The 12134-nt window shown below is 48.1% G+C and overlaps 1 protein-coding gene across 6 annotated transcripts in view; it reads right to left on the bottom strand.

Annotated features, from left to right (window-relative positions):
* Positions 1-5898: 5898 nt before the first annotated feature.
* DNMT3A (DNA methyltransferase 3 alpha) overlaps positions 5899-12134 on the bottom strand; it is a 100685-nt gene continuing 94449 nt past the window's right edge. For 3 of the 6 annotated variants that reach the window (XM_087437053.1, XM_087437054.1, XM_087437056.1), the window contains 3 exons: positions 11578-11647; positions 10675-10793; positions 5899-7322 (listed from right to left, as the gene is read on the bottom strand). In XM_087437053.1, the coding sequence (XP_087293179.1) occupies positions 7181-7322; positions 10675-10793; positions 11578-11647 (331 nt within the window). In that variant the 3' untranslated portion in view covers positions 5899-7180. The other 3 variants (XM_087437051.1, XM_087437052.1, XM_087437055.1) reach the window with 2 other exon arrangements.

The raw sequence follows: 12134 nt of genomic DNA, 5'->3' as shown, positions 1-12134 counted from the left end.
GATGAAGGGAACATTGTGTGTGAACAGCCTCTTCAAACCACAAGGCACTGTCCACTTGCAAGACAGTTCCAAGGAAGGGCCGGGCAGCAAGAAGAACCCAAACTTAGGTACCCCAAAGGGCTGTCCCGTGCCTCTTAACTGACAGGGGCTTCACTGCGCTGCGCCTTGCACTGCTGGCCAGGGGTGAAACGCTGAGCCCAAACAGGCCAACTTCTGCTGACTGACTCCACTTCTGCCTGCCTTATGGAACTACCCAGAATAATCCCAGCCCTTGGGCTTGCCCCGTCAGTGTTTGCAAACATTTCTCAGTTCTCCCTTTTTCAGGCCAAATGCCTCGATTCATTCCAGGGTCCCTTGCACAGTCCAGACTGTCTACTACCCCAACTGCTCTCCTCTGGGCACCTTGTGCGTTGGAGAAACCCCCCCAAGAGGGGAATGGTGCCCGTAACCAAAAGCCCTTTGGCTCGTCTGACCAAGACTCTGGCACAAAACCATCTCCTCGCCCCACTCCAGTCTGAAAACTTCTATCACTCAGCCCAGGACAAAATCTGCTTTGCCAGCAACCTTATCTCACTACAACTGACGTTTGAGCTTCAAGTCAACCAAACTGTCCTTTTTCTCACGCAGGTTACAGTACCTACTTAATGCTCACACAGGTGATGTTTTAAAGGGAGGAACCGCATCGTCTGGACCCAATGCTAGTAACTCCCACTTGGGCACTCAGCCCCTCTGGAGAAGGCTGTGAACAGTCATGTCAGGGGAAAGGAGACGCAAGACAAAAGGACATTATTACGGTGCTTTTTCCGTTTTTCTTTTTGCACAAAAACAGTCCATTTATTCAAGTGTTCTCCAGCACAAGTACATTAGAAAGGAGCTTTATTATATTCTTCTGGGCACAAAAAAAATGTGATGAAGGCGGAACTGACAGACTTTCTACATCTGCTGTACGCATTGACCTCTTTAATCATTTCATAAACAGCTATGTCACGAGCATCACTTACACAGAGATACAACAGAACACCGGGGGGCGGGGGGACCCCTCAGGGCCCTTGCACACACGCCCCTCCCTGGATGTCCCAGAACCAGACTGTGAAATGTACATTATTTTTGTCAATAAATAGAGAAGCAACCCTAAAAAAATACAGTGGTGAAAGGATGCTGGAACCAGGGGAAAAAAAAAAAAAAAAAAAGGAAAAAAGAAGAACTGAAGAGAAAGGAAAGAGGGCCGGGAGGGAAGGAGCTGGGAGTAAGTCCTGCATTTAGCTGCGTGGAATGTGGAGTCAAGTGCTCTGCCGCCGGGGTCAAAGCGAAATCGTCTGTAACAGTAAAAGTTATTACCAAATCAGCTACGGAGTTTATTCTTCAGTATGAATACATGATTTCCCACAAATAAGTAAGCACCCGCTACTTCAATGCCTCAGCTAAAACACATGAAATCGCTCATTTAGTTTTCAAGTACAAAGTTAAAATGCCTTTTTAATAATAATATATCAGAGTAAAATAATAGTCTCTTTTAAACTCCACTACAAGAAAACAAAACAAACAGTCATTGTCCAGACAGCAGACTTAATTTAACAATATATATTTTTAATAAAATGTTTTAGCACCTTGTTGAGTCACCTCCTCCCTCTGCGTATTCTAAGGAATTTCGGCATTTTTGTTGTTTGTTGAATTCTAGGGCTGTGCAACCAAATCAGTCTGTGAAGTGAAATGGGACGAAGGTGATGCTTTCAATCCCTGCTCATCTCCTCAGGCACGGGGCTGGAGGCCGCTAGACTGGGGTTTGAGAAAGCCGCTCTCCCACACCCTCGGGTGGAACAGACTGGGGGAGTTTTCCAGTTACTGGAGTTAACAGGAGTCCATGGGCCTCTGTTCGGGCAATTTAGCCAGTCATGACTAGCAAAGGAGCTTTCCATCCTGTCCTCACTACTTTTGACCTGCTTGTGTCTTCCTCCCCCAAAACTCCACCGCCTAGGGTCAGTGATAAGCAAGAGGTCACCAACCAAAAGCCGGCCTTAACTGCAACACACAGCTGCAGGAGGGGCTGCCCTCACTTCCCCAAGACCCCAGCCTTCCTTTACCGAAATATAAAGATTCAAGAGCTTCTACTCGCACAGTGGAGTTCATCCTTTAACCTATTCTCTGTCCTCCTAGATCCTCTAAACACTTGTAGGCAATCCTGCCTCAGTGCAGAACGGCCGGGAGGCCCGTGCTGGCTCCAGCCAGCCCTCCACAACACCTTTCCCATCCTGTGGTGGAGGAAAGGCTTCAGCTGCTTCCTGCCAGAGGGCAGGACAACTCCAGTGTCACCTCTAATCACAAGCACTGGGAGCCATCAGACCAGACAATGCCCGATGACAAATCCAGACTCCTCACCTCCTGGGATCAAAACGGGGCCTGGCTAGAAATTCGGCGCTCACCAGAATCTCGGCTCTGCTGCTCCCCTGACCAAAGGAAACAGCCAGCCCTCCGCAGACCACAGTGCCAGGCAGGCCCCAGGGCCCTAACCCACAACTCGAAGGGCCTCCTGCAAGCTTCCTGAAAATGACACCTCTGAAAGACACCAGGGCCACAGCAACTCTGCACCAAGTAGAACTGCAACAGGAATTCAAAACCGCCTCCAAGATCCACTTTATATATACTTATATAATCAATGATATGAAGACCACTGATTGCAGTTTTCCTGTAGAACATTTCCCAGATGGCCCCACTGAAATATTCCTTCCCTTGCTCCTGGTACACACCTTCCTGTGCTGGAGATGGTACGTTATTCCCATCCAGGCTTCCCCAGAACTGCCAGCTAAGTGGAAAGCAAGGGGAGCTGGCTCTTATCAAACCAGTTCAGTGTCCAACAGCCTGCCTTCCTGCTGGGTCTGCCTGTCCCAATCCGCACCCTAGCGACTCACCAAAACTCACACGGGCTATCTCACCAGCCAACCACGCCCAGGCCTGTCTCAAAAGCTAAGAGGTCCTGGACGCTCTTTTGGGAAGTTTGCTTTCTAGTAGAATGCTCAATAGCAGGAAGGTTCTGGGGAGCAGAGAGAAAAACAGATAGTAACACATTCCTGTCGTCATCTGCCGACTGCAAGATCCCGCCCCCTGCTAATCCTCACCTGCAGCTCCCCCAGCCTACCGTTCTGCAGCTGGTCGCACACACGGGGAAGGGGGTTAGCACCAGCCAGCATGAGGCACCCAGGGCTCAATAGCCACCTGCTGGAGACTAGCTTCCTCCTCAAGCAGGAGACCAAGGGCTCTGTGACCTGGCATGAGCACCCCCCACTACCTCCCCCAGACAGAAGCCACAGATGTTTGGCACCACGCCCTGCTTGGCACCTGCAGTAAGTAGGGAGGCATCATCCTCAGCCCCTAGAAGCCCTCGTTTCCAGGGGTAAACGGGCCTGCTCGTCACAAAGAAAATCCCACTGGGAACACACTCCAGAATTTTCCCTAGGCCTTCTTGGTTGCTCCACTGCCTCTACCCTCAGCCTCATCCACAGCAAGTGTAATGATCCCCCACCTTAATCCTTGCACAACCCTGCCTCACCCTGTTGAAGCACAGCTCCCCCTTAGATGGTCACCCAATACCTGCCCCCCAAGGGTTGGAAGTAGATTGTTAAGAACATCCCAGCATGCCCACGTTGGCACATTCCCAAGGTCCCCTGTACCCTACCAAGTTCTACCCACAGGCTGGGCTGGAAGAAACGCTGGTGATTGTTCACTCTCATCCCTGCGAGCGGGCATCTGGCTCATTCTGGAGCCCAGCCAGGTTGCTAGACCAGGAGGAACAATCGCTCTGAACTATCAGCCACAACAACCAGGCCTCCTCGGAGCAGGCTGGCCGGCCCACGCTAATCCCTCAGGCTTGCTGCACCCTTGGCTACCAAGTTTTTGCCCCATGCCACCCCTTGGGTGGAGCTTGGGCCACTGGGAAAGGCAAGCTCCTTCACTTCAGCAGCGGATAAAAGGCCTGGGAGAGCCAGGAGAGCTGGAAAGTGTGTTTGCAGAGGAAGGCCCACGGAGACTCTGTCCTGACACGGGGGCTGGGAAGACCTTAGCGATGGCCGGCGGGGGAGGGAGCACCTTGGACTGCCTGAGGCAGCCCTCCTCCCCGCAGCCCTCCTGGAGTGGTGCTGGTGGACTCCAGGCCAGGAGGATGGAGCCTGGCTGGAGAAGGAGGGCACGGGGTGAGCACCACAGTTAGGTACAGGGACTCCAACAAGGGAGGAGCAGAGGTACCCCCCTCCTAGCTGCGCCAGCCCCACAAGGGCCACCGTCACCACCTGCCATCACGTCACAGAGCTGGCAGGAAGCAACTGGGTGTGATCTTATAAACCACTCTGACAAGGAAATGAGTAGCTTGGGGTCCAGCACAAAGCACTCCTAAAAGGAGTGGGAGACCGCAGCCACCAGCTGTGAGCTTACTCCTGAGCAATGAGCAAGGGATTCAAAGCCTTGGTTTAGTTTTGTCACCAATTACTAATTTGCTTTAGTCAAAAGATGAGGTTCGCTGTCCCATTTCTTTCCAATGGAAGCCCCCTGGCCAAGACAGACCTGGATGTCAATTTAATTTTGGTTGGGGGAGAATAAGTAGGGGGAGTTGAGGGCTGACTTGACTGGTGCCTAGAGTTGCAGGTCAGTATCACAGGTTGCTAACAGAAGAATCTTTTGACATCACCAGGGGCAAAAGAGATAGAACGCTACCTGCTAGAGGAGAGCACCTGCTAAAATGAAACCTCCTCCTCTTCCTGCCTTCAGCACCTAGCAACTTCTGGGATTGACAGTCTACCTGCAATCAGGGCAACAGAGGTAAAGAGCTGCAGGGCCGACTCCACAAAGTCCTGAATCCTGGGGAGAATCGCACTGGGAGCTCCCTGGCTGTGTGTGTGAGTGCATTTGTTATGCATCGGTAGAGAAATATGTTCCCATGTTTGCGTGTGGGACTGATTGATTGGTGTGGGGCTTATGTCTGCACGGGGCCTGAGGCTCAGCATTCTGAGCTCCCTTCCCCCGCTCCCCACAACATAATATTTCTTATACGTGACCCTATCTATGTATTTATATAGCGCCTATCACCATAGGCCCTATCTTTCTAGGGATGCGAACTTGAGACCATGTGCTTGACAGCACACCTCCCAGCCCTGCCAGTCCCAGGAGGTGCCATCCCCCCTCCCATTATAAAATATATATCTCTATATGCCACATATCTACACCCCATCTATCCAGGCAAGCATCTGCCCATTGGCCCGCACCCCGGAGCCACCAATGCTGTCCCTGCCTACCGTCAACGCCAGGCGGCCTGCCTCGGTAGGAAGTGGAACCAAGTGTCTGCACTTGGGGCTCCAGGTGCTGCTGACGCGAGGTAAGGGGACAGCTATCATCAGACCAAGTACTAGAAAAGAAAACACACCACTCCAACCACACACACGCGGAGAGACACCCGGCCCTCCCTCCAGCCCTGACACACGTGACTCGAGAGGAGGGGAAGTAGAAGAGAAGAGGGACGCGCCCGGAAGGCCGGCCTCGGGGGACTCCCCAGTTGCCCAGCTGTAACTGCACCCAGTGGCCCACCTGGCCCGAGGGGTGGGGAGCCAGGGCACCAGGGCCACCACTAACTTAGAAGCACCCTGCTCCCCGCACCTTGGTTTGAAACCTAAAGGGAGGGGGGGTTGGGTTTTTGTTTTCTTAAAGAAAATCTGAAAACAAACATAATTATAACCAGAACTATAAGAATAATTATAACAAAAGATGTCATCAGCCTCCCAGTATAAAACTGCAGCCTTTGGAGATGACCAAAAACATCACATTCCAGGGGCCGGAAGCCGCCTTGTGCACAGAGGGTGGATGGTGGGGGCCTCATAAAAGAACACACAAAAGGCGACTTAGACAGGAAAGCACCAGTACGTTTTGTATGTTTTTTTATTTGCTCCAGGTGGGGTTTGAACTGTCACTTTCCCCGCACTCTGGATTATCTCTGATCCCACCACAAGGAGCCCTCGAATCGGCTAATGTGAGAAATTGGGAATGAGACCCCTTATCCTGCCATCTTGCCGAGGGAGTCTCCTTTTTGAGAAAAATCAAAAGGTTATTGCGTGAGCCTGGATGAATTCCACCTCAGCTTTCCACCGTCCCGACCACCTCATCTTACTACCCCTTTTTTTTGGCAGGGAGAAACGGGAGAATGCTGTTCCCAAGTTCTCCTCCTTCACCTTGTTCAACACCAAGGGGAAAAGAACCCACACGATAATGATCCACCTTCAAGCTGTCTCCTCTCTCCATCCTCAGTTAAAACCCTTTGCACATAAGGCAACGCGGAAGCTGATGTTTTTACTCATCTCGCTGTTTTAAAGCACCATTATGAAGTCGGGTTGTACAGTAGTTAACAGTACCTTTTATATATATATCTCATATCTATCATATATATATAAACTGTAAACAAGAGGTAACAGCGGCTTCTAGAAACTGATTTTCTTCAAGGTTTCCTGTGTGGTAGGCACCTGAAATACTGTATAAAAGGGTCTTGTGTGATGTTCTCGTCTCCCTGCTGCTAGCTGGGTTCTGTTCTGCATGACCAGGAATGGTGCTGGCAAGACAGCTCAGTGGCTGGGAGGGAATACTGCCCCCTGAGTGTCTCTATTTTCCGTCCCCTGCTTGTGCTCCTATCTGATCAGGCTAGAGACAACAACAAAAAAGATATATAGTAAAAAAAAAAAAAAAAAAAAAAAAAAAAAAAATCCAATATATAGATTTCTATAGAATTTCCTTTTTTCCTCTCTTCCATCTTTCCTCTGCAAGGTATTGTTACTATTTTTTGTTACCAATTTTTGCTGCAATAAACCCTCTTGTTTCAGTCACAGCAAGAAACAAAAACCCAAACAAACAGAAAACCCCTCTGAAAAGAGTAGAAAACAAAATGTTTAACCAAAAAAAAACGGGGGGGGAGCTTGGATTTGTTTTTAAATAGGACTGAAGATTAACATTGAAAAATTAGGAGATGACATCCAACCCTTTTGCAAGGCAAAGCCCTCCGGTATTTCCGCCTCTGTGGTTGTTTTAAACTCCTTTTTCTCTTCTGGGTGCTGATACTTCTCTCCATTCTCATGTTCTTGGTGTTTTGTTGTGTTTTATTTTTTTGTTTGTCTGTTTGAACTTGTGTCACTACCTCAGTCTGCCCTCATGTCCCTTACACACAAGCAAAATATTCCTTCAGTGGAGCGAAGAGGTGGCGGATGACCGGCACGCTCCACGACCGGCCCAGCAGTCTCTGCCTCGCCAAGCGGCTCATGTTGGAGACGTCGGTATAGTGGACAGGGAAGCCAAATACCCTGGGGAGAAAAGGCAGAAAGGGCAGGGGTGAGCGCTGGCGTGTGTGGTTCTGCCGAATCTTCTGTCCTTTATAACGAACTCAAGCCTCGGGCACCCTGCTACTTCCTGTGAATTTGAAGGTGATTACAGGCATACCTTGTTTCACTGTGCTTCGTAGATATTGCACTTTTTACAAATTGCAGGTTTGTGGCACCCCTGCGTCGAGCAAGTCTATCGGCGCCATTTTTCCAACAGCACTTGCTCACTTCGTGTCTCTGCGTCACATTGTGGAATTCTCACAATATTTCAAACTTTTTCGTTATTATTATATGTGTCATGGTGATCTGTGATCAGCAAGCTTTGATGTTACTATTGTAATTGTTCTGGGGTGCCATGAACCACGCCCACATATAAGACAGCAAACAATCGATAAATGTGTGTTCTGACGGCTCCACCGACCAACCACATCCCCATCTCTCTCCCTCTCTTTGGGTTTCCCTATTGTCCCTGAGACAAAACAATATCTCAATTAGGCCAATTAATAATCCTACAATGGCTTTTAAGTGTTCAAATGAAAGGAAGAGTGGCACACTTCTCACTTCAAACCAAAAGGTAGAAATGATTAAGCTTAGTGAGGAAGGCATGTCGAAAGCCAAGACAGGCCAAAAGCTAGGCCTCTTGCATCACTTAGCCAAGTTGTGAATGCAAAGGAAAAGTTCTTGAAGGAAATTAAAAGTGCTACTCCAGTGAACACACGAATGATAAGAAAGTGAAACAGCTTCATTGCTGATATGGAGAAAGTTTTAGTGGTCCGGATAGAAGATCAAACCAGCCACAACATTCCCTTAAGCGAAAGCCTAGTCCAGAGCAAGACTCTAACTCTGTTCAAGTCTATGAAGGTTGTGAGAGGTGAGGAGGCTGCAGAATTAAAGTCTGAAGCTAGCAGAGGTTGGTTCATGAGGTGTAAGGAAAGAAGCCATCTCCATAACATAAAAGTGCCAGATGAAGCAGCAAGTGCTGATGTAGAAGCTGCATCAAGTTATCCAGAAGATCTAGCTAAGATAATTCATGAAAGTGGCTACACTAAACAACAGATTTTCAATGTAGATGAGATAGACTTGTATTGGAAGAAGATGCCATCTAGGACTTTCATAGCTAGAGAGGAGAAGTCAGTGCCTGGCTTCAAAGCTTCAAAGGACAGGCTGACTCTCCTGTTAGGGGCTAATGCAGCCGGTGACTAAGTTGAAGCCAATGCTCATTTACCATTCCAAAAATCCTAAGGCTCTTAAGAATTATGCTAAATCTACTCTGCACATGTTCTATAAATGGAATAACAAAGCCTGAATGAGGACACATCTGTTTACAACATGGTTTACTGAATATTTTAAGCCTGCTGTTGAGACCTACTGCTCAGAAAGAAAGATTCCTTTCAAAATAGTACTGCTCATTGACAATGCACCCCTGGTGACCCAAGAGCTCTGATGGAGATGTACAGCAAGATTAATGTTGTTTCATGCCTTCTAACATAATATCTAGGAAGAAGGAACCAGCCACCCATTTCCGAAAAAAACTAGCTATGAAAACCCTATGAATAGCAGCAGAGCACTGTCTGATATAGCACCGGAAAGATGAGAGGACGATGCAAAAAGACTGAGCAGAGCTCTGCTCTACTGTACATAAGGTCACTAGGAGTTGGAATCGACCCGATGGCATTAACAATGAAACACAGCATCTGTTCTGCAGCCCATGGATCAAGGAATAATTTTGACTTTCAAGTCTTATTATTTAAGAAATACATCTCATAAGGCTATAGCTGCCATAGATAATGATTTCTCTGATGGATCTGGGCAAAGTAAATTGAAAACCTTCTGGAAAGGATTCATCATTCTAGATGCCATTAAGAACATTCATGATTCATGGGAAGAGGTCAAAATATCAACATCAACAAGAGTTTAGAAGTAGTTGTTTCCAACCCTTGTGGATGACTTTGAAGGGTTCAAGACTTCAATGGAGGAAGTAACTGCAGATGTGGCAGAAATACCAAGAATTTCTCATTCTAATTCCACTTCTAGTGGAACCTGAAGATGTGACTGAATTGCTGCAATCTCGTGATAAAACTTGAACGGATGGAGGAGCTGCAAAGAAAGTGGTTTCTTGAGATGGAATCTACTCCTGGTGAAGATGCTGTGAAGATTGCTGAAAGGACAACAAAGGATTTACAATATTACATTACTCAGTTGATAAAGCAGCGGCAGGGTTTGAGAGGATTAACTCCAACTTTGAAAGAAGTTCTACTGTGGGTAAAATGCTATCAAACAGCATTGCATGCTACAGAGAAATCGTTCGAGAAAGGAAGTCAATTGATACGGCAAAGTTCATTGTTGTCTTATTTTAAGAAATTGCCACAGCCACCCCAACCTTCAGCAACCACCACCCTGATCAGTCAGCAGCCATCAACATCAAGGAAAGTCCCTCCACCAGCAAAAAGATTATGACTCACTGAAGGCCCAGATGATGGTTAGCATTTTCAGCAATAAAGTATTAGACGTAATGCTATTGTACACTTAATAGACTATTATAATGTAAATATAACTTTTACATGCATCGGGAAACCAAAAAATTTGTGTGACCCATTTTACTGCAGTGGTCTGGAACGGACCCTGCAATAGCTCTGAGGCATGCCTGTAAGATGATCACTGCCTAGAGATTTACCACACAGTAGAGACAAAGTTAGTATTTGTGAAAAACACCTCCAGGACATGCTCCACCATAGATTTAGAGCCACACTGGGTATCTGAAGTCTGAATATAATAAATATACATCCCTAGTATCTTCTCCACAAGGAGTGAAAACTCTACAAAGGAGCTGAACTCTTGCCTGACTTCAGAAGTTCCACGAGTTCCTATCTGCTCTGGTTGTTTGTGTAAACGGTCTCTTTGGCTAAATGGCAGTTACACCGAGAATGAGAAGATAAATCAGCCCGTGAGTCCAGTTTGCACCAAATCAGGGTGTTGAGATTGTAAGGCCCACCTGGTCCTACATTGTCCTTGTTTGCAAAGTACCTAAAATGAGCAGCACAAGTTAAGAAAGCTCCTGTAGCTGCAATGTTCCCTTGCAGTTCAACAGGACCTCTGGGAGCCAAGGCACCACGAAGTGATTTCTAGATGCCTCTTATTTTGGGACCAGCCTTACAATGGCACAGGAGTCCTCTCCAGGAATCTGCCCTGTTGGGAAATGCTTGGGAAAACCCACTGCTCACACAGTGTCTGTGGAAGATATGAGCCTGGCCAGGAGAGGCAGAGGTCCCTCCCTCAAGCACAGCAATCAGAACACGCCACACACCCCCATGACACCAGCACACGACCTTGGTACCTTTCCATTTCAGTGCACCATAAGATGTCCTCTTTCTCATTCATGAAGACAGGGAAATGCTGGTCTTTGCCTTGCTTTATGGAGTTCGACCTAGTAGTAATGGTCCTCACTTTGCTGAACTAGAAGGAGAGGGAAAGAGGAATGAGCACTCATTCGCTGGTCATGCGTCTACCGCATGTGCCAGGCACTTGCCAGGGACTGGTGAGTCGAACACTGACAAGGCCTGGTCCATCCAGGGGGCCGGGTTGAAGCTCCAGTCATGAGCCTCTGCAGACCCCACTGCCCTGCTCTTCTCACTTTGAGGTCACCCAGCCATCCTTAGTCCAATCCCGCTGGCCAAGGACTTGAGAGGTAGCAGCTTGAGCCACTGTCCTTCCTTAAGTCTTCTAAGAATTGGTTCTTTCACAGGTGTAGTGACTTGCAGGTAACAGGATGCCAAATTACTCAGGCCAAAGACGCCTCTGTGGTACCAGCAGTCCCGAATGAAATTTCTCCAGAGAGAAATGGAGCTTCCGCATCACAGGAGAATCTGTGCTTGAAGGCTCATGTGATAGGTCCTAGCCAAAAAATTTTAAAGCCCTAGCAGATCCATGGACCTTGGCAAAGACTTCTTAGTGTCTGCTTCCCACAGGACCAGCAGGCGATGCTCAACGAGGAAGGGTTTGAAGGCCAGCAAGGATTTCTGATTTCTCCCTGCCCTCTAGGCTTTCCCCTGGGCCCTCCCCTCTGGCCAAGTGGGTACATGATCCCCTGCCACCTCCTCAATTGCATTCTCCACACTAGCTGGACCCAGAGGCCCCCAGAGGGCAGGTGGAACACAGCCCTTGGGGCTGCTCCAGCTCATCTTGCCCTCTGCCCTTGCCCCCTGACCTCCCAGCAGAGGGCTTTGGCCCTGGGGCCGACCTTGGCTATTCTGCCGTGCTCCAGACACTCCTGCAGCTCCAGCTTATCATTCACAGTGGATGCCAACGGCCTAGGAGGCAGAAGAGAGAAGGTTAACAGCAGAAACCAGGAGAATAGCAGGGACGCACCCAGCAGCTATGTGATTCACACAGGGAAGCAAAAGAGGACCCCTGTCACCCACACATGTAACCTCCTTCAAACTCCCCCAAAACACATGCACACACACTGCAGCCATCCATGGACACAAATCCACCAAGCACCAAACCTTAAAGGTAAATTCAAAAGTGGTCTCAAATGACAAATAAGCAGATAACACCTGCCCAGAAGGGGAAAAACCCAATTATTTTTGTATCAGTTATTTTAAAATGTACTGAGTTTTAAAAGTATCCATCACAAACCAAGCTTTGGGGGTGAGAGAATGTTCTGTATCTTGACTATGGTGATGGTTACATGGGTGTGTACACTGGATGAAATTCATTGAACTGTACACCTTAAATGTACAGTTAAAGAGAGACATAAATTCTACACAGTCTCCAGAACACTAAAATTCTGTGACA

The sequence above is a fragment of the Ceratotherium simum genome, chromosome 11 (assembly GCF_057802395.1).
Source record: "Ceratotherium simum simum isolate JZ-2026a chromosome 11, ASM5780239v1, whole genome shotgun sequence".
NCBI classification, from domain to species: domain Eukaryota; kingdom Metazoa; phylum Chordata; class Mammalia; order Perissodactyla; family Rhinocerotidae; genus Ceratotherium; species Ceratotherium simum.
Note: the sequence above shows the minus strand (reverse complement) of the source record. Positions and strands in the feature narration are given on the sequence as shown.